At 52.9% G+C, this 20,188-nt stretch overlaps 1 protein-coding gene across 1 annotated transcript in view; it reads left to right on the top strand.

Moving 5' to 3' along the window:
- Positions 1–1,977: 1,977 nt before the first annotated feature.
- The window catches only part of AGRN (agrin), a 128,889-nt gene continuing 110,678 nt past the window's right edge, over positions 1,978–20,188 (top strand). The window contains 2 exon segments of the mRNA XM_050909387.1: positions 1,978–2,067; positions 10,408–10,669. Coding sequence (XP_050765344.1) covers positions 2,029–2,067; positions 10,408–10,669 — 301 coding nt within the window. The 5' untranslated portion in view covers positions 1,978–2,028.

The following is a 20,188-nucleotide window of genomic DNA, read 5'->3' as shown; positions in this document are numbered from 1 at the left end:
TAGGCAGCCTTCCTTTGGTGTTGAACTGGGAACTCAGTTGTACGTGACAGAAATTGAAGCGTTGAGCAGAAGGGGACCTGGGAGAGGGTGCGGGGTTTACAAGAACAGCCCCAGTGTTGAGACCAAAGTCACGGTGGAAATGCCAAGTGCATGGTTTAAGACAGAATACGTACAGTATGCCTTCCCTGTAAAATCCACAGCAGTTGTGATATCTCCAGACAGATTTATGCGATCTCTGGTATTTCATCCTCTTCAGGGTAGAAGGTAGGCTTGGACAGCATTTTGAACACTCAGTAAGATTCATTTATTCCTATCTTGTAGTTAATTTCTGTTTATGTTCCAGGGGAGAGAAAAAGGATTGGCACATACACAATTGCAGGGGCAAACAGCGCAAATAGCACAAACAGCACTGCTCAAAACTTAGAGGACGAACAGGATGGATGGTCATCTGCAGAGCCTTACAATGCAGGATGCTGCTGTGTATTGAAACATGCTCATCAGAGAACAACACGGGGCACGCCATGTCCTCTGCTGGCATCGTGGCATTGGCGTGGTTAAACTTCACCCGGTAATTCACCCGCTTGGCCCTGGGTCACAAACATGACTTGTTTAGGGCCATCAAGTAAAACAGCCTCGTAAAATGCCTCTGGGGGATGGCTAATTTATGGAGGGGAGAAACAATATCCCTCCCCTGGTGCCACTTAACTTTTCATTTTATATTTGCAGTAATTGCACATGACATCTGGAAAAATTGCCATCCAGTCCCTGGAGAAAGCCAGGGCAGGGGGTCACAGTGCTCCAGGGGCAGACACAGGCCATTCCACGGGAGGGTGGCTTTGCCGTGGCTCGGGCAAGGCGTGGGAGGTGGAAGCCCTGAGCGCCATCTCCCCCTGGTAACTGAGCGGAGGGTGATGGACCACGCGTGGGTGACTCGGTTTGTCTCTGGACGCAGTGCTCGTGGGAGCTTCTGCGGAGCAGGGCCAGCCCAGCTGCCCGGGCCTCAGTTTCCCCATAGGGAAAACGGGAGCAGGCCTGGCGGCAGCCCGGCCCCGGCGATGCCAAGGCCGAGCTGGGGGCGGCAGGGAGGGAAGCGGGGAAGCGCCGGGGCCCGACCCCCTCCTGCAGCCCGCACCGCGGTGCGCGCAGGGCGGCGGAGCGGGGCTCTCCCCGGCCGCCCCCCCCCCCCCCCCCCGGCACGGCTGCGGGGCCGAGGCGGGGGGAGCCCGGCAGCCCTGCGCATCCCCGCAGGTGCGGGGTCCAGGGTGGGGGACCCCAGGACAGGAGCGGGGGGGGGGTGGGGGGGCAGGGTGCCAGCTGCAGCGCAGGGGCGGGCGGGCGGCGGAGGCGGCTGCCGCTGGGCAGCGGTCCCTACACCTTTAAAAGTCTCCTCACGTTGGCGCGCTGATTATCCATTAACCTGATGCGAGCTCCCTTTCCTGGGGGTGGCGTCCTCGGCAGCTCTGCAATAAGAGCCGGCAGCAGGGCTGGCTGCCTCCCTCCCTCCCTCCTCCTCTCTCCTTATCAGCAATTCAGATTGCATGCAAATCTGCGGGCTTTCTTACAGGGGCAAGGCAGAGGACCGAGCGCTTCTCCCCGGCCGCGGCTTCGGGGGAGAGAGATCTCCTCCTCCTCCTCCTCCTCCTCCTCTTGGGATTTTCTTCCTTCTCCCCTCCCCTGCGCTCCCCTCCCTCCCTCCCTTTCTTTCCTCCTTTTCACCTCCTCGAACAAAAGTAGCCCTTCTCTCTGCGCCAGCCCTGCCTGCGAGCGGGGCCGCTTTGTCTGCCCGCGCACGTCGGGGTGCCCGGGGCTGGGAGCGAACCGGGCCGGGCCGAGCCGAGCCGCCGCGGCCGGCGGGCCATGGCGGGGCGAGCGGCGGGCGGCCGGGTGCTGCTGGGGCTACTGGCGTTGCTGGGGCTGCTGGGGCTGGCGCGGGGCGGCGGCGGCGGCGGGGCGACGTGCCCCGAGCGGGAGCTGGAGCGGCGGGAGGAGGAGGCCAACGTGGTGCTCACGGGCACGGTGGAGGAGATCATGAACGTGGACCCCGTGCACCACACCTACTCCTGCAAGGTAAGGGAGGGCGGCCGGCCGCAGGGAAACTTTCGGCCCCGAGCAGGCGCCTTCTCAGGCGGGCGCATGTGGTTCTTATTGTATGCGCCGGAGCTTTGGTGTGTAATTATGTATTTTTAGACTGCGGAGTCTCTCCTCGTTAGAGCTCCCACAGCTGTGTCGAGGGGAATCTCTCAAGGTTGCTTTTTATGGGCATTTCCCTCCTTCCCGTGATGCGGAGTTGACTCCCAACTTTCTCTCTGGCAGGGTTTAGGCTGCCGGGGAAGGTGTTCGGAGCCGCTTGCTGGCTCTACGTGTAGCTCCCTGTTTACTTTAGCAGCATCTTGAGTTCCTCTAGCTCAAGCTATTGTTTAACTACGAATCTGGCCCCTGGCTATGGTTTTTTTTTTTTTCCTCCCCCCCAAGCTGAGAGACGGTAAAGTACCGAGCAACCTGAAATACCATCTGCGTGGTTGTCAGAAAATGTGCTGTATGGCTTAACCCTTCCCGGGGCAGGAATCTCACTTGCGAGGGCATGCTGCTACATTGCCTTTTCCTCTTCTCCCCGTTCCCTTTTCTGCTCATCCTTAAAAAGTACTGCGGTTCCTGCCTGTGGTTACTGCTAAGCAGGGCCTGGGGTGATGCGCAGCAGTGTGTTGGTGGGAGAAGTCTGCCGGTGCAGGGGAAGCTTAACTTTATACCATGGTGTTGCCCTCTGTTCTGGAGCATCTCTCAGCCCAGTAAACTAGTTGGAACAGCTTCTGTCTGTCCAGCTGGTGCCTGCTGCTTCACGCTTGCTCCCACTGCTCTGCCCCTTGCAATACTGCACGGTACAATCTGTACCCTGCTCTTGTAAATTAGATCACAGACCCTCCAGGCTGGTGCAGAGACCGTATGTTTGCAAAGTGTCTGGCACATCCTGGGTGCTATGTAGAAAACTAATAAGCTGCTGCGAGCAGCCGGTGTGCTGTGGCAGCTTGGGGCACATATGGCTGCATGGATGTGGGCCACCTGACGCTGGGGCAAGGGTTGCCGTGCAAGTGGGCAGGAGGTGGTCCAGTGAGGCTAGTGACGAGGCAGAAATGCTCATCTAAGAAACGGGTCTCTTTCCTCCCACTGTGGACACGCAGCAAGGTGTCTGGCTAGCGTAAAATCCAGGCTTCATCTTGCTGCATCAGAGCAAGGCTCTGGGCCAGGAAAACCGTTTTGCCTGTGCTCCTGTGATGGTAAACCTGCTTGCTCAGCAGCTCTGCCTTTGAAAGGGTGCGATGAAGTCCAAGTAAGAGCAGCTAGGGAGCAATGTGTGGGGAGGAACCTGGTCTGCCGGTGGTGGCTTTGTTCAAAACACAGTTTGCATTGCTCAGCTTGGGAAGAGAGTCTCTCGCCCACCTTTCCCTGAGCCATCCCAAGCAGTGCTGTGGAGAAGGCTTGTGCTACTTTGGAGCAACTGTGGGATTTTGCTTCTGCCAATTACTAGTGTCATAACAGTACCTGAAGGCCAGAACCTGCCCCCAAGATACCTTTCCAGTCCTGGAGTCCTGTAAAAGAAAGTGAAAGGAGAAAAACCTTCTCTCTTACCTTGGATGGGAGTGCCCATCCCATCCCATCTCATCTCATCTCATTGTGGCAGTGCTGCTGGCTCTCCCAGTCATGCAATTTTCATTTAGCAATTTTCTTAGAACAGTGGTTCTTCAGTCCCTTTACCTACACATCAGTCTTATGTGTGTAATTTTTAAGGGTATGTTTGTAGTGTGTTTGCAGGGAAAAAAGCTTTGAAATGGGACTTGGGGTGTCTTAAGGACCTGAAAGCAGATAAATCTCTCCTATCTGTGACTTAGCAGGGCGTAACGCTCATGACTTGTAAATACATAGCTTTGCAGCAGCTGTTGGCCTGTTTCACTCTAAGATCTCTCAAAGTATTGGAATTGCTGTGGATTCTGCTGATGCTGGGTTGCAGGGTTAGACATGCTTGCATTTTGGTTTGGTTTCTTTTTTTACCAAGCACCTAGATTCCAAAAGGGCAGTTTGGGCATTAAACCTGACCGCTGGCTCCTGCTGCTCTTGCACCAGCCCTGGTGCCCTGTGGAGCTGGAGCGAGCCAAGGTGCAGAAGGGATCTTGCTGGTTAGCTGGTGAGAGAACACATGTCCACTTCCTCACTGTCATACTCTGGTAACTGTTCCTTAGGCCCTGGGGTTACCTCCAAATACCACAGTTATCTCTTGTCAGGCTCTTCTTTATCTGAAGAGGAAAGGCAAGGGCCAAGTGTGTGGTAGGAGTTCCCTAGAGCCCACACCCAAAATAGTGAGTGTTATTGGTGCTGGGTGGTCTCGGAGGGAGCAGGCATGTGAATATCTGTGAGTGCTGCATTAGTGTATTGTTCTTCCTAGTTAAACTCTAAACCCTCCCAGCTGAAGCCTTTGATAGATGAAGATAAGCACATTACAACTCAGAAGAAATGTGAAGTTAATGTTAGATAAACACCCTTAAATAGCTACCAGCCATTCATTTGCTACTAGAGGAGATGAATAATAAGGAAGAACAGGCTGACAGAACTCCCGAAACTGACTCTGAAACTGGCTGATGTGCTGCTTTATGGAGGGATTTGACATGGGAACTGGGGCTCTGTGCTTGCTCCTGACTGCAGCCCTGGCTTGCTCTTCTTCCCAAGCTTGCGGTGCTGTTCTTCATCCTATTTACAGCCTGTGTGTTGGCATCGTCCCTTCCTGCTTTTGAGTCCTCTGATGTGCCTTCTTCTGGTCTGACCTGATCTTGGTGAAGAGAGCTCCTATTTCTAGGACAAATACAGGTTCTGTATGTGCTATAGAAGTCTTGAAAAGGATGTGGATCCTGTTCCAAACAATGGAGCCCATATTTTGGGGGGTAACGGCGGCTGTTCTCCAGCCAGGGTTGGATGTGGAAGTTGCTGAGGGAGGGGGGTTCGGTGCTCTGCTAGCTCCTAGGGAAAGGGCAGCTGGCTTCTGCCAGGGAAAGGCACAGAGAGTGACAAGCAAGGGGAGAGGGATGATGTATGGTCAGGAGGGAAGGGTTTGGCAGAGCTGTGTGTGAAGCTGCAAGCAGAGCTGATGCTAGCCAGTACCCTTCATCTTTAAGAACTGCCAAAATCTAGTGGTGACCCTTTTTACTTCTGTCCAGAGTGACAGCTCTCTTCCTGAGGAGACTATGCTCTAACTTCTCATCTTTCTTTACAAGACCAAGGCTGGCATTTCTCAAAGCATCTTCTTGGCAGGAATTCGCTAGCACTGCATGTGCCTGTACAGGTGGTCCCATTCCCTCCTGTGGGATGGACCCCCATGGCATATTGGAAAATCCTTTTACTTTCTGGTTTTGTAGTGCACTTAAAATATACCCTTGCAAGGATCTACTTAAATAAAGTTTTCGCTGTTCTTACTCTGCCTCCCTGTAGCTGCCAGGAGTCTTGTAAAACAGTCTTAATCCAGTGTTTTATGTGCTCGCTGGCAAAAGAGTGAGTCTGCTATAGGGAAGGGACCTCTTGGAACTAGGTTCCAGCCCAATTTTTTCTCTCTCTCTCCCTTTTCTTCCCCAGTCCTTGATGTAGCTGGTGAGTCACCAGTGACAAAGTCTTAATTGTGTGTGATGATGAATGGGATGCCCTACAGGTAATTGCTTGGTCTTTGGTGCCTTCACATCCATTCATTATAGAGGATAAGGGTGGGGAGAAAGCTGGTGGACTCTGATGTTGCTTGTGAATGCTGTGGCCTGGCTCTGAGGTGTATGACTAGAACAGCCATGCTAATTAACTCAAATTACCATCTGCTTCAGAAGAGGGTGTAGGCTTTAGCCTTTCTTCCCCCTTAGACCTAGCTGTGAAAATGCCCGACTGCTACCTCTCAGCGCAAGCCTCAGGCTGTGCTCTCTGCCTGCCTTGCGTATTTTTTCCTTTTGTCTCCTTTGTGTTCCTGGGTTCTTGCCCTGGTTGCTTGTGCACCTCACCTCCTCGCAGCGAGCGCCTGCCCTGCGGGCTGCAGGCTGCTGCCGAAGGAAGAGGAGGTGGGGCTGGTGGGGCTGCTGGAAGGTGTCTTAACTTGACTGTGTGGAGAAGCACAACCACAGGGAGTTGTGCTGCTGCGAAATGCTGGAGAAACAGCTGGTCCCGGGTGGGGAAGCAGGAGGCTCGCGTTAGCACAGGCTTGCACTAAAGCTGTGCAAGCTGTGCTCCTTAGCACCCTGCCTCCTCGGCTCACCTGAGGTGCCATGTTCGCAGGTGGCCCCAGACTGGCTCTTTGAAGGGGGCTGCATCGTGTGGCACCACCTGCATGTGGTGGAGCAGATGTCTGTGTCGATACTGGGATTCCTGTAAGATCAGAGGGGAGGAAAGCTGCCTGTCACAGCTACGCTTCCTTGCCATCTGAAGCTCCCTCTGTTTGCTGGTTGACTGCCATCTCTCTCAAGAAAAGAGCTCGTGCTGACAGGGCTGCGTACAACCGAGCAGTCAGCTTTTCAAGCAGGCTGCTTCTCAGGCTGAAATAGGCTGCGCAAATGGCTTTGAAGGCATTGCTTTCTCGGCCCCTCTTCTTACCCCTGCCCAGCAGCTTGGACTGGGACTGGGTGGGGAGGGATGGTAGCCTGCGTGTAAGTTACTGCTTGTCCTCTGGTTGCTGTGGCATTGCTTAGCACTGGCCCAAGGGGAGCTGACTCCATGCTGGAAGACAAATGAGTGTGAGAGCATGTGGGTACAACATCTCTAGCTAACCTCTCTGCATCTGGGAGCAGCTAAGGCATGTGCAGCTTCCAAAGAGGAGCTGTCACAGTGGTGTTTATACCTGGGATGGTTTTTGATCTCAGGTATGCAGGAGAACAGGGCTCACCTCAGTAATACACAGTGGCTGCTGTTTGGATCACAGGATCTGCTGGGCTGGGTGGGAGGTGAGACCCATCAAGTCCAGAGTCCTTCTCCAAGGCGGGCAAATATTACCTTAAGGAGAATGTGTAAGAAGTAGGAGGATTTGAGAATAAAATACACTTTGTTCCCTTTTTCTGCTTGACAGGTGAATCTTGTGCTGAGCAGGAGGGTCTCGCCCCAGCCTGCTTGCTCCTGTGGCGGTGGGAATGTCCCTGTTCCCTTGACCTAGCTGCCTGCTCCTGGTCGTGGCAGGGACAGTGTGTGGGAGTTTGGCTCAAGATCATTGTGGACCTTGAAGCCTCTTGATGAGGACTGAGATAGTGCTGAGCTCACATCTCTGAAATTCTGGAGTTAGGGCTTCAAAAAAGCTACAAGATTGATTAAAGGTCATGAGACTTGCATTCCCCCTAGCCCCCAACATGTTTTTACCCTCTGATTTGAACTTTGCAGTGTCAGATCTTTGCGTGTCTTCTGTAGTCACTGAGTAATGGGATGGAGGTATTTGGTGAAGAGTAAGAGTCTCTCTGTCTGAATCGTCTCAAAGAAGCTCAGAGGGGAACACAATGCACTTGAAGGGCCGTGCAGGGCAGAGGCCAGTGAGCTGCAGTCGCAGATAACTATAAAAATGGTTCATTCTCGAGTGGGATAGTATCTGCTCTGTGCTTTCCTCCTTAACTGTAACAAGTCCCCACACCCCAACCCCTGTGTCAAGCACAGAAGCTGTAGTGCGAACAACTGACAGCCTCACTGCCACCCCTGGTGTCCCCCAAGGGTGGGAGAGGCCTGTCTGCCCACACGCATGCGAGCATCCTTTCTCTGCCCCTTGCGTTCCCTTCGGAATTGCACTCTTAAAGTACGTACGTGCGTGCATGTTTCAGAGAGGGGTTCAAGAGCCCCCTTATCTCTGAGCCACCACCTTCCTGACTGCTTTGGTGCTTGGCACGATGTGCTGAAGTGCTCTTTGGGCGGTGAAGACAGCTGGAGAATGCAGGTGACTGGGCACTCAGGCTGCGGCAGGAGGGGAGATGCTGGCAGGGAGCGTGATAAAGCACGCTCTGAGCATGCCAGGCCAGGGATGCCTGTGGTCACAGTAATACCCATGCACTACGGCAGCCACCCTTGCTCCAAGCTGAAACCTCAGCAGCTCTCTAATGAGCTGTTCCTATTACATGCAACTTGCCGACTCGGCTCTGTGTCATGTTTCCCCTGCAATAGAATTGCAGCAGCAGCAGGAGGATTTCTGACCTATCAGGAGTGGATGGGGACATGTCACTGACCCATGTGCCCTAAAGATTCGTTTTAGGGCTGCTTCCCTCCTGTGTGGGTGTTTCTTTTGAGCAGTTTGCTGTGGAGAGCGTGGTGCTGGAGAGAGGTTGGCTTGCAGTTGTGTGCAGATCTCGCCTTTTTTGGGCAGGGGGATGAGCCAGCAACGAGGTCCAGGGAGACTGCTCTAGAACGGCTGGCAGTGGGAGAGCGGGACTAGCTCTTGTGGCCAGGACTTATTTTTCTCCCTGAAGTTTGGATGAGTAAAGGGAAATGGGCTCCTACTCCCAAATCCTCCATGTATTTTAGCAAATCCAGTCTGCTAAGGCAAAGGTTTTCTTTAGTCATTTATAGGTACATAAGTTGCCTTTGACATTTCTACATGGAATGTTATCTGCTCTGCCTTTTGTCTTCCCAAGGTACCGGTGCCTTGTCAGAGCCAGAAGACTCCCTTCTTTCATTCACCCAACCCACCTGCCTCCTCCTGCCCCTGTTTTAAGGCTCCTGTGCCACAGTTCAGAGCCTTCCCCGTGGATGGACAGTGCTCTCTTTAGCTTCTTTAGCTCTTCCCCAGTTGGGGGCTTACAGCCATTTAATGTTCCCTTCAAAGCTTGTTTTTATTCAGAAGTGGTTTTTTTTCTCCCTTGATACATTTCACCACTGAGATTTTTGTTGCGAGTCAGGGTATCTCTGGGAGAACTGTCCCAGCTGGAGTCTGTCACCTTGAGTGATGCTGCCTGGGAGTAGAAGGGGGGTTCCTCTGGCAAGGCTGAGACTTGCCTGCTGCCCTTGATAGGACTTGAATCATGTCCCTGACCCTGTGGCCTATGTCTGCAGATGATGGAGTCACGGCTCACGTACATGGAAAGGGTCAGTGGCAGGTGAGTTGGATCTCACTTCTGTCCAGAGTGGATCTCCTGCTATGAATTTGAATTCTTTATTAGTAATGGGCAGGACCTGGTCAGTTCTGAATTTCTTTTTTTTTTATAAATTATTTTCCTGGTTGAGTTTCTGCCAGCTTCCCCTCGCTAAATGCAGTGTCCCTTGCTGGAGAGCAGCGTTCACTGCCATAGCCAGTCATGTGGCAACTGAAATGGCTTTTGTGGGCATAAAGGTTAGAACAATATCAGAGGGAAAAGGTTGATTAGCTCATCCTCTGTCTCACTGGTTGTGTACAGCAGAGGCTTCTCCTTCTGCCTGGGAAACTCTTGAGGAGCCTTCCTGGTCTGAGTTGAGCTGTGCCGCAGAGGCTTCCAGGGTCTGCTCACCCTTTCTCCCACCCCACCTCTACCCATGCCTGGCTGCTTGTGCTCTGCTGTCCCACGGGAGCCCCCACCTTGCTGGCCCCGCTGGGCTCTCCTGTGCTATGCAGGAGGCTGCTCTCTGGGTCTCCGGATAGCAGCAGTGCCTGCTGGTGGCCCTCAAGTGTTTGCTTATCTGGAGCCATTGTTCTTGACTGAACAAAGGAAAGGGGCATAGTTACCCTCCGCCAGCCCCGGGATGCTTTGTGCCAGGGGCTGGCTGGGTGTTTGCACTTGGGGTGGGGAAGGCGAGCCCCGAGTTGGTGATGAGAGGAAGGAGAAGGCGGTTTCGGTTCGTGTGTCCCCATGGGCAGGGTGGGCCTCTGGGGAGGTGAGTCAGGGCAACTTGTGGTAGGGTTTGGTGCAGGGCAGCTCTTCATCAGGCTGTTTTGAGCCTCTAACAGCAGTGACCAGGCTGGCGGCACATTTGGCTTTGGCCGGACCCGGAGCCTGCTTACCAAGGGAGGAGAGGTGGGAAGGGAAGGCAACTCCCGGGTCTCAGCACCAAAGGCAGTGTGTCCCATGCAAAGAGGAGATGCACGCAGGAGGACAAGGTATCTCTGTCCCTTGCTGGAGAGCCGGCATGGCTGAGGGGCCTCTTCTGACACGAGACCTGTCCTCCTTTGCTCCCCACAAGGCTGTGTGGGGAAGGGGCCAGGAGTGCCAAGTACCTGGGCTAGAGAGTTGGGTGCAGCTTTGGCAGAAAGAGTAGTATGTGCTTTAGTCTTTGTTGCCCGCGCATTTTGTGCTTTTAGAGGGATGGCTAATGAAATTGGCTCTGCTGGAAGCCTTTGCCAGCCTGAACCACTCCTGTGCATCTTGTGACAACATGATAAAAATTAACCGGGCCAGAAGGTGCCAATTGTCTGTGGCTGTGAAATGTCTCACGTGCTCTTTCTCCCTCTTGTTCAAGGTGAGAGTCTGGCGTTACCTGAAAGGCAAAGACATCGTCACTCACGAGATCCTCTTGGATGGTGGGAACAAGGTGGTTATCGGTGGCTTTGGGGACCCATTAATCTGCGACAACCAAGTCTCGACTGGGGACACACGGATTTTCTTCGTCAACCCTGCCCCACAGTACATGTGGCCGGCACACCGCAATGAGCTGATGCTGAACTCCAGCCTCATGCGGATAACGCTGCGCAACCTGGAGGAGGTGGAGCACTGCGTGGAAGGTGAGGCTGGAGCATGGGTGCCTGGCTTTCCCTGGGGTGCTCTGACCATGCAGACACAGCGGCAGCCAAGCCCTGGCTCTGTTAGCCATCATGTGCTCTTAGCTTGTAAATGATTGATTGGCAAATGATCTCGCTGGTGATGAGGTGGATCAATCCTGCTCTTCTACATGTGTCTAGGGTAGAGTCATACTGCTCTGTGGACTCACTTGTCATGGGGATAGTGCCTGGCATTGACCTTGCTGTCAGAGGCAGTGGTTGCAACCAAGGTACAGCCAAGCAAAGTTATTTTATGTTATTTTTGCTCCAGATTTGATGCAGATTCTCAGTCCTCTCTGCAGTGAGAGTCCAATGTGGTTGGGAGCGTCCCCACTGCAAGTCCTGTCCTAGCACAAGTGTGTGGCAGACACTTATGAGGGAATTTAGGCTCCTCACACCTGAGTTAGATTTTCCTGTAGGTTTAGAGCTAATAAGTTAATGGGTTAATCCTGTGGTGAATGCCTGTCCTTTATGGTAGTCACCCCTAGCTTCCTCTGTCTCAGAGCTTCCTCGCTTGCTGAGTCAGCCTTGTGGACTCCTGCAAGGATCCAAGAAGCCAGCCGAGTTCTGCTTGGGGGTAAAGCTTGCTTCTCCAAGGTATAACTAAGTCAGAACCAAGCCAAGCAGCTAAGTGATTTTGGGGGGAATGAGGTGTGCTTCTGTATTGTGGTGAAGCCCTGTATCCCTTGCACATCAACCTCTCTGGAGCCTTTGTGTCTGCTCCCAAAAGAGCTCAGATGAGGTGGGTTGTAATGTTGTGCGGTGCTCACGGAGCACGTGTGTGCCACATTGACGCTCAGCACAGGGACCATGGGCTGACTTGTAGCTGTCTGTGGGACAGCGTGAGGCGTGCTGACGTGCCCATGCCAAAGAGGGTGGCTGAGTTACTAGTGCTGCTGTGGGTGTAACAACATAGCTGTTGGGAAGAGCTGAGGGGGAGACAGCCTGTCTATGCTCTTTAATAGGGTCTTAGACCTCCGGATGTGCCTCTACGGAGAGCAGATCTGGAGAGAATTGACCTTTCTTCTACTTGTTGCCCAACCACCTTGAAAACATACTTCTGTAATAACCCATTCGCTGGCTTCTCTCTTCCCTCTTTATGCTTGTCCTGTGTTCCAGCAAGAGTTCCGAGCTCATGGGGGAATGTGGTGCCCCAAAAGCCCTTTGCTGGGGTCTGAGTATGTCCTGAGAGCAGATGAGTAAACAAGGGAAGGAATGCAGGAATTCTGCACAGACAACAAATAAACATGCAGATTGGCTCCCTCCTCCCCTTGGATGTGCAGAGGAGAGGCCATAACCCCTTTTTCCAGCTGTGAATGCTGACAGAGGCAAATGACTTAACTCTCGGTCTGGGAGGCTGAGAGCGAGCTAGTTCAGCAAAGTGTCTCACAAGAGGCACCCATCTCAAGTGGTTTTTGTAAGCAGGAGGGACGCTGGAGCTTTTCTACCTCTCCCTGTATTCCATATTGCACTTGAAAGGTATCAGTCCTGCTCCTTCCTTGCGCCTAGTGGAGAGGGAGGGAGGAGAAAGAGTGTATGTGGTTTTGTTAAACCTGAGCAAACATTTGGAAGAATTCTGTCTTCACTAGTTTGCTGTGTTCTTTGGCATGCTCGTTTAGCACACACTAGGTGTGAGCTGGGGTGGCTGAGCTAGGTGGTTCCCATTTGTGGTGAAGGATGTTGTCCCTTAAGGCCCCTGGGAGATAAGAGATCTAGTTTTCCTCCTAATGCTATAGATTCAATGTAGAATTGGGACCCCTTCCTGCTTTTGCCTGTAGCGGGGGAAGATTCAAAATTGTGTTGTGTTGGTGTAATGCTGTTGCAGCCCCTGGTGTGTTGGGGCTGGCTGCGTTTGAGCTGGGCTGGGACCTGCTGCAGTCGGGGACACATCCTAGCCATGGACGGCTTTTCTTGCAGAGGGCCAGGGTGGTGATGGGACTGTCGTTCCCAGTGCGCTATACCCTGCAGCTGTACCAGCGTCCTGGTCCCAGGAGGGGAGAGGTGTGAAGTGCCTGTGTGCACCAAGCTGTAGGTGGATGTGTCTGTCTATAAGCATGTCCTCTGAGGCAGTACCACAGGAAAGATTTGCTTGGTGTTGCTCCCATGCTGTTGTGCAAGGGAGTTGAAGGTGCCAAAGCTGGGCATGTCTAAACTCTCTCTCCCTCCTGTGTGATGAAATTGCAGGTCCATGCAGTTATAGGTGGGTTTATCTTTCCTCCCTGCTATATTAACCTTTCCTGATGCCAGGTAGCACGTGATTCTTTCTGGGACTGCTCTGAAGATCGTTCACTGCATAGCTTGCTTCCTTTAATTAGGCCCCTCTTCCCAATGGCTCACCAGGATGCTGTTGGCATGCAGAGATAGGGTCAGCCTCCCTGGCTGGTGGCTCAGGGCCAGCAGGCTGGTGTGGGGACTGGAGAGGGCTGGAAGACAGCCTGCAGACAACTCATCATGTGTGGTGGACCTGGTTTCTCCAAACTGATGGAGACCTGTCCAGACTGTGTTGCTGAGAAATGACAAAACCAAGGCAACCTTGAGTTACTAATATCTCAGGTAGGTCAAAAAGTGTTGCTCAGGGGAGATGCAGTGATTCTTATTTTGGCATACGGCTGACTTAGCAGCTGTTTCACTTGCCTTGATAAACCCACCTTTCTTGTCATTCAGTGGACTTGCTTTTCTTCTTCTCACATCTTGGAAGCCTGGTCGGTGCGTGAGTATCCTATATGCTGGGTGTTAGCCGGTTTGCTGTAGAGAGCATGGAACAAGCTGACTCCCAAACCCTTGGTTTCCCTTGAGCCCTACCCAAAGCTCAGGCCTCTCCTGAGGTCTGTGAAAGTCCGTTTCGGCTTGCCCAGTGCAGCTGCCCTGCTGGCTTCTGGGAGGCCATGCAAAACCAGCGATGAGAACCTGCTCCTGCCACCCTGGGAACCATTTCTGAGCTCTGAGTCTGAGAATTTAGCTCCAGGACTTGTTTCCCATCAGCTCCCCACAGGAGGGTTCAAAGCAAAGCTGCCCAGAACACTGCTCTCTGCTGCACTTTGAGTTTAAAAACAAACTTTTGAGTGTTTTTGCAGAAAGAATTGGAAGAATGGTTGCAGCTGAGTGGAAAAACATGAATGTTTTGAGTATCTTCATCTCCTGTCGCTCCAGCTTGGAAAAACCCTAGACATCAAAATCTTTCCTGTCTAATTGGGGAGTTCAAACCAGGGCATCTCTGTGCAACAGCTCAGGTTAGAATATAAACTGTGTTTTGATTACACTTAATTGTAGTAAAAATGCTTTGACCAGCTGTAGTCAAAATGCAAGACTTCAGCTAAGCTCTGCAAACTGGGTCAGCACTGAGGGTGCCTGGAGGGAAGTTTTTTGGCTCTAAATGGCAGAGGAGCAGCTCTGGGGCTTGCGCGGGAGGCTGGGACACAGGCTTGGACTGGGCTTCTGGGTGAAGGAGGGTGTTTGCTCTGTTGCCTCTGGGGGGGAACGTGTGGAAAGGGAGCTGGTCCTGAGCAGCACACAGTGCTGTGTAGCGCTGGGAGTGGATTTCCTCTTGTTCTTCAAGGCATCTGGATGAGGCTTCCTGGGGAAAGAATTAGCCTGAGAAGCCACAGCCTTGCTGTATTTGTACCTTGAATGCTGGTACTGCATGAAGAGGGCTGGAGTCACTGCGCGGGTGTTAGAGCTTCCCAAGGCACACCACCAGCAGGCTCCGTGCTAGGTGCAGTGCTTTCCTCTCCTTGCTCTCCCCTGACAATGCCATCAAGCACGCTCTTCTGGAGTTCAACAGCTGACTAATCCCCGAGAGATCTTTCCCCTGTGTGTGTGTGTCTCATATTTCACTTTGATCGCAACTGCACTTGAAGAAAATCAAGATTTTTGTGTATGGTGTGGGAGGGGCTGTGTGTTGACTCTATACTGAGCCGTCTGGGTGGAAGGAAGTTCAGATTAAACCTTTGTTAGGGCCTGGGTTAATGAGAACCCAGAGCTCCTCTTAAATAGTGCCTTGCTTGTGGCATGATTTGCATTAATGCTGGTGCAATTGCCCCAGCTGAGACTGCTTTGCTAGCTTTGGAGATGTGCATGGACTTTGAACCTCCTGGGAAAAGCCATGTATGTTGGCTTTACAAGTACAGTTCATAGTGAAACCTGGTAGCATTGGGTACAGTAAGCACACACCATTGTAACAGAAGGTCCTGCTGGTGGCTTGAGACCCTTGTCCCAGACCAGCATGTCCAACACATCTTCAAGAAACTCTTGCTCTGTACTTTAACTAGCACGGTGTCACCTCAGCTTCTCAGGCGATGTGAAAAATAGGGCCCATGAACCAAGTGGGGGGGTGTTGTTAAGCCTTTTGGTAAGGACGGATCTGCCTGTCTTGGGGGCAGTGCGTGAGCAATACTCTGCCTCCCTGATGGGAATTATTCCAGCAGTGAGAGCAAGGCTGAGGACTGACCCTCTACATGCACATGTAGCAGCTGCCCCAAACCCCTTTCTGGACTCCCTGCTAGCTTCCCAGGCTGCTGAGAGTGGTTGTGGCTAGTGCTGCGCTTGTGCTTCCACGGTGCTCGGTAGCTTCTTTGCTGCCTCCTCCAGCCCTGGTGCGGCTGTGGGCCTGGGGCTGCTCCCTCTGGGTAGGCAGCGAGGCGGGTGCGTGTTGTGCTGGGATGGTCACCTTTGGGTGCTGTATGTTACCCAGCCTAGGAACTGGAGGGGGCCAACGTGGTGTCTCGGGGCGCTGCTGTGAGGATAGCATACAGGCCTTTGAAACTCTTTTCCATATAGATGCCCATAATAAAGCTAGCTACTCTGACTTGTGTTCAACATGCAGTGTGCTGCAGATGCTCCATATGTTTAAAAATGTCGCTTAGCTCTTATTGAAATTGTGATTCTAGCCAGTCCAGAACTCCTCTGACTTTTCATCTCTGTGGCAACCCTATTAATTACTCCTGTGGAAGAATTGCATACAGCCCTGCAGCCTCGGTTCTCCCGTGTTTCCTCCCATGTCTACTTGGGAGCAGGACTGCTTTGAAAGCATCTCCCCTTAAGTTACACTGTCCATTCCGTTTTGTCTTCTGCCTGTTCACTTTTATTCTGCCTTCTCTTTCTTTTTAGGTCTCTGCCTCCATAGAACTGAGACGTTTTGTTCTTGTAAACCAGCCCATGCAAAATTTTCTTTTCAGGCTCCTTACAGAGCCTGTAAGGCATGCACAGTAGGCTCCTCTCAGCAAGGAAATTGCTGGCATGGGTTTGTGTTAGGTGATTTGGGCTGTGGTCACTTCCCATGCTCTGGTCTCTCTGCAGCCCTTCTCCACTCCTGCAACTATTTCTTTTTAATCCATCCCTGGCATTTCATTGTGCTTCAGAACAGGCGAGGGAGGGGGCTGGAAGAGGGTTAGTGTGTGGGTTTCTTCTTAAAGAAGGTTTTTCTTTCCTTCCCTCCTCTTCTTGGCTCTGTTTCGAATTGAAGATAATGAGAACAGCATCAACACCTCCGTCTCGGGAGGCTGAAAGAGTTAGCCAGCAGCTGTAAAATGTAGTAAACTGAGAGGAGAGAATCCACCACCAAACACTCCTGGGGCCCTTCCTGCCTCCCTGTCCACGGGCTGGGGCAGCATGGGCGCAGCAGGCAGCTCAGCTAGCCGCTGGGGCTGGAGCAGATTGCCTCTCGGGGCTGCCATGTCAGAGACTGGCACTGGGGAGAGCAGGGACTTACTTGTGGGTGAGGTGCTGGCGCTTCAGGGGCGGATGGAGCCAGGTACTATGGCTGATGCTGCAGCAGCCAGCCTGCCCCGTCCGCAGCCCTGGTCCTGCTGCGCTGGCTCGACCAGCGTTTGCAGGAGGCACTTTTGCTGCTAGCGTGGGGGGCCCTGTGCGTGGGCCAAGCATAAGGGTCTGTTTCCTCCCTCCTTTGCGTGGTAGTAATGCAAAACATCCCATGGGTTTATGGCGGTAGCTAAGAGAGTTGATTTGTTTAGCAAATTCCTATGGAATTTTAATCTGCTGTGGGAGGCTACTGGTCTGGGAAGGCTCCTTTGGCCCCACTTTCCACTCTGGCACATCCCGCTGCATTTCTCTGTGGGATCGGCTAGGGCTTCTTGGTCAGCAGCACAGACGGCGTATCTCTTGGCAGTGCCGGCTGTGCAGTTATGACAAGTGCTGGGCCCTGGCCATGTGCTCTTGGTTCTGCTTTTCCTTGGTTTGCTCTGCTAATAACTTGGAGGGGGACCGTGGCTTGCTGTCTGCTGTGCTACAGAGGGGAACTGCTGCTGCAGGCTCTGCACCTCCTTCTGCGGTGTGTTTTCCTGTTGAACGGCTAGGTACTGATGGGTGCTGATCCAGGGCTGGTACGTCACCTCCCGGCTGGTGAGAATGCACAGGGAAGCAGCATTCTCCCTGTTTCATCCTTTTTGTACAGACATGGGGTAGAAGAGTGGAGAAGGGAAGGGACGTGGGAGTGGGAAAGGTATTATGAGTTCCCATAGGGGACCAGTCTGAAACATTTCAGTGTCCCACTCTCAGTCCCTGCAGGCTCCTTTTGGTGCTTCCCACTGCAGGACGCTTGCACAGCATCAGCCTTGCTCAGGGGACTTGACAAGAGCTGTGTTGCAGTGCTCCCAGGCAGGGGGTTGCTGCAGGGAGCTCCTCCGTGGGCATGTGAAGCCTTTGGTGGTGGTGGTGCTGGGGGCTGCGTGCAGGAGAGGAAATTCCCCTGCGGGGGCTGTGGGGGCGGCCGCTCCCCCGGGGCGGCAGGGAGTGGGTGCGAGTGGAGTGACACTTCCTACTGGCAGGCGTCACTGTTCCTGTTGACAGGGCTGGCTCTGAGTCTCTCCCTCTGAGCATCTCCTAAACTGAATGCCTGCAGACTTGGGACTCTGGCATCTCCATCATCTTTGCATCCCCTGGCTTTGCAGAACTATTTTTCAGACCCCTTGCTAACCTGTCGCAAGGCAGGACTCAGGTGCAGCTTTTCTGTCTCACTGCCTCTCCCTGACACCCCCCGCCCCATCCTGCAGCCACCATGTAAAATGGGGAGCTGTGTCCATCCCTCCCTCCCTCCTCCAGCTGGATGAGAGGTTGGGAGCCTGTGCTACACCTGGGCCCATGCTGCTTTAGCTCACGTGCTGGAGGTCAGCCCTGCTGATGCTGCAGGCTGTGGGGCCAGGCTTTGCAGACAGCCTGTGCTGTGTGAGCCTTTACACGCTGACCGTTTTTGGTCACGGTGTCACCAGGCCACAAATCTGTAACAAAAGATGCTGCCGTGCTATAACTGCTTCTGTCCAAACCTTCCCTGTCACTCATTTCCCTGTCTGATGCTGTGCAAAGAGATACAGAGCAAACATGGGAGGGAGCAGTCAGCCCTGTCCCACTGTATGTGCTGGAAGTGTAAATTAAATGTACAGGTGTGGCTGCTTACAGAATGCAGCCAGACAGTCACATGTATGAATTTAGATTGTTTTAATGCTGTAACCAATTTGCAGCCACCTCGGGCTGAGTGGCTCTGCCTTTCTGGCAGAGGCAGAACTCAACTCTCTGTTTCTCTCTGCTGCAAATTGCTGGCTTCTGCTGCTCGAGGTTGGCAAAGCTCTCCTCTTGGTACACCCACAGCTTGCGCTGCTTGTCTCGGACTCTCTCCAGCCGAGAGCTGGGGCATATGGGCACACAGGTCAGCCCAGGTATCCACAGAAGCTGTCCCAGCAGAAGGGATGCGAGGGAAATGGCTCAGTACTCATCTGGCTTCCAAGCGAAGCCCGGGAAAGCTGGGCTCTGCTGGTGGGGAGGACAGAGCTGACCTGCCCCAGCCTTTGGGCTGTCCGGAGCCGCGGTGGGGCAATGGGCAGCACTGGGCAGGCCAGCCTTTGCCCATGAGCCCTGTGGGCATCTGCCTGTCAGAGCTGCCAGCGCCTGCCGGAACTACCAGCACCCGCCCGGGCTTGCCCTGTGCTAATCCCTACCCCAGAGTGGGACTTTGGTCTGTTTATCTTATTAAACACTCTGCAAAGATCCTGCATTCCTTCAGGATGACTTCCAGGAGCAGGAGAGCTCTTTGATGTGCTGTGGGGACAGAGCGGTCCTGTGCTCCAGGACTGGATGGATAGCCTCCTGGGCTGTGGATTGGAGGAGGTGAACGGTGCTCTGCAAGCTGCTCCCTCCTTACAAAAGCCATTTTAGAAGTGCCTTTTTCGTTTTTCCTTGAAAAACTGCTTCTTTTCCTGCATTTGCAGCTCCCTGGAATCATTTTCTTTGATTAGCAAAGGAAATGGGACTCTAGTGCTTTCAATAATTCATACCCAATTTGGCTAATTTCAGTCTGGCTGCAGCACAGACTACAAAGTGAGTAAGAACGTGTGAGGTTTCAAACCACTGTTTCTTATTTGCTTCTAATTTTTACTCCCCTGGCTCTTCCTGTGTCCAGTAGCCATGTCAATCTGTTAATCTTCCTACTAAACCGTGGCAAGCTGAACAGCGTGGCTGCGTGTGCACAGCAGCACAGGCTGGGCTCTGTCCCAAGCCCTGCCTCCAGCCCCCATGAATTGCTGGTCTTCCTAAGCTTGCACTCTCCCACACAGTGTCTCGCCCGCTTTCTCTTGTTGTTTGGGTGCTTTATGAATGCATCACCACTGCAGCTGAGGCCTTGAGCTGACCAATACCTCTGTGTGAGCTCTTGTGCCTTGGCCAGGTCCCAGCACTATTAATTCCCCTTTGCCTCCTTAGGTCCATGTTGCAGCTTCACCTGAAAGCCACTTTCTCTGGTCAGTAAATGTGCTGCCTGTTTGTGTTGCCTTGCACTGACACACAGCTGCTTTGTCCCATCCCAGAGGCAGTGCCAGGCAGCAGAGATCTTGAGGATCACTCAGAAGCCTGCTGGTAAAAGGTCTTTTGCAAGACAAACTGCTTTAACGGTGTCTGTTACCTCTGTCTTTAAGCAGCTGGCAAAGTAGGAGCTGTGGCTGGTGTTTGCCTGGCATGCTGCAGAGGGGAGTCTGCCTGTGTCAGTCTTAGAGTAACTAGGCAGTGGTTTTTCTCCTCAAGCTGAGGCCACGTGGATTTAGCTGGATTTCTTGGATTTAGTGGATTTCTGCCCTGAAAGAGGACCAGCACTGCTACTGACTGTTTATGGACTAGAGATGCTCTTTCACAGCTGGGCTTTGCTGGTAGCCTTGCTCTGTAGCTTGCTTATTCCATTATCTCATCTTGGGCTGCCTTTTCGGGAGAAGGAAAGCAGGTTAAAATGGCTCTGCTGTCCCTCTCCAGAGTCAGGAGACAAACCTTAACGTCTTCCATGACCGACTGCCTCTTCCTATCCTATTTTTTTTTCCCTGTGTAGTAGTGGATGTTGGAAGAGAACTGCACGCTCCCAGAGGATGTTGTGTCATCTTGATGGGCCGTAAGTGCATCTTCTGTCTAATATTAGACCACTGTGCTCTCTCTGTCTTGCAGGGATGCTAATTAGCTTAAGTGAACTGGAGGACTGGCTGTGCCTCAGCATCT

Source organism: Gymnogyps californianus, chromosome 21 (assembly GCF_018139145.2).
Source record: "Gymnogyps californianus isolate 813 chromosome 21, ASM1813914v2, whole genome shotgun sequence".
NCBI classification, from domain to species: Eukaryota; Metazoa; Chordata; class Aves; order Accipitriformes; family Cathartidae; genus Gymnogyps; species Gymnogyps californianus.
Note: the sequence above shows the minus strand (reverse complement) of the source record. Positions and strands in the feature narration are given on the sequence as shown.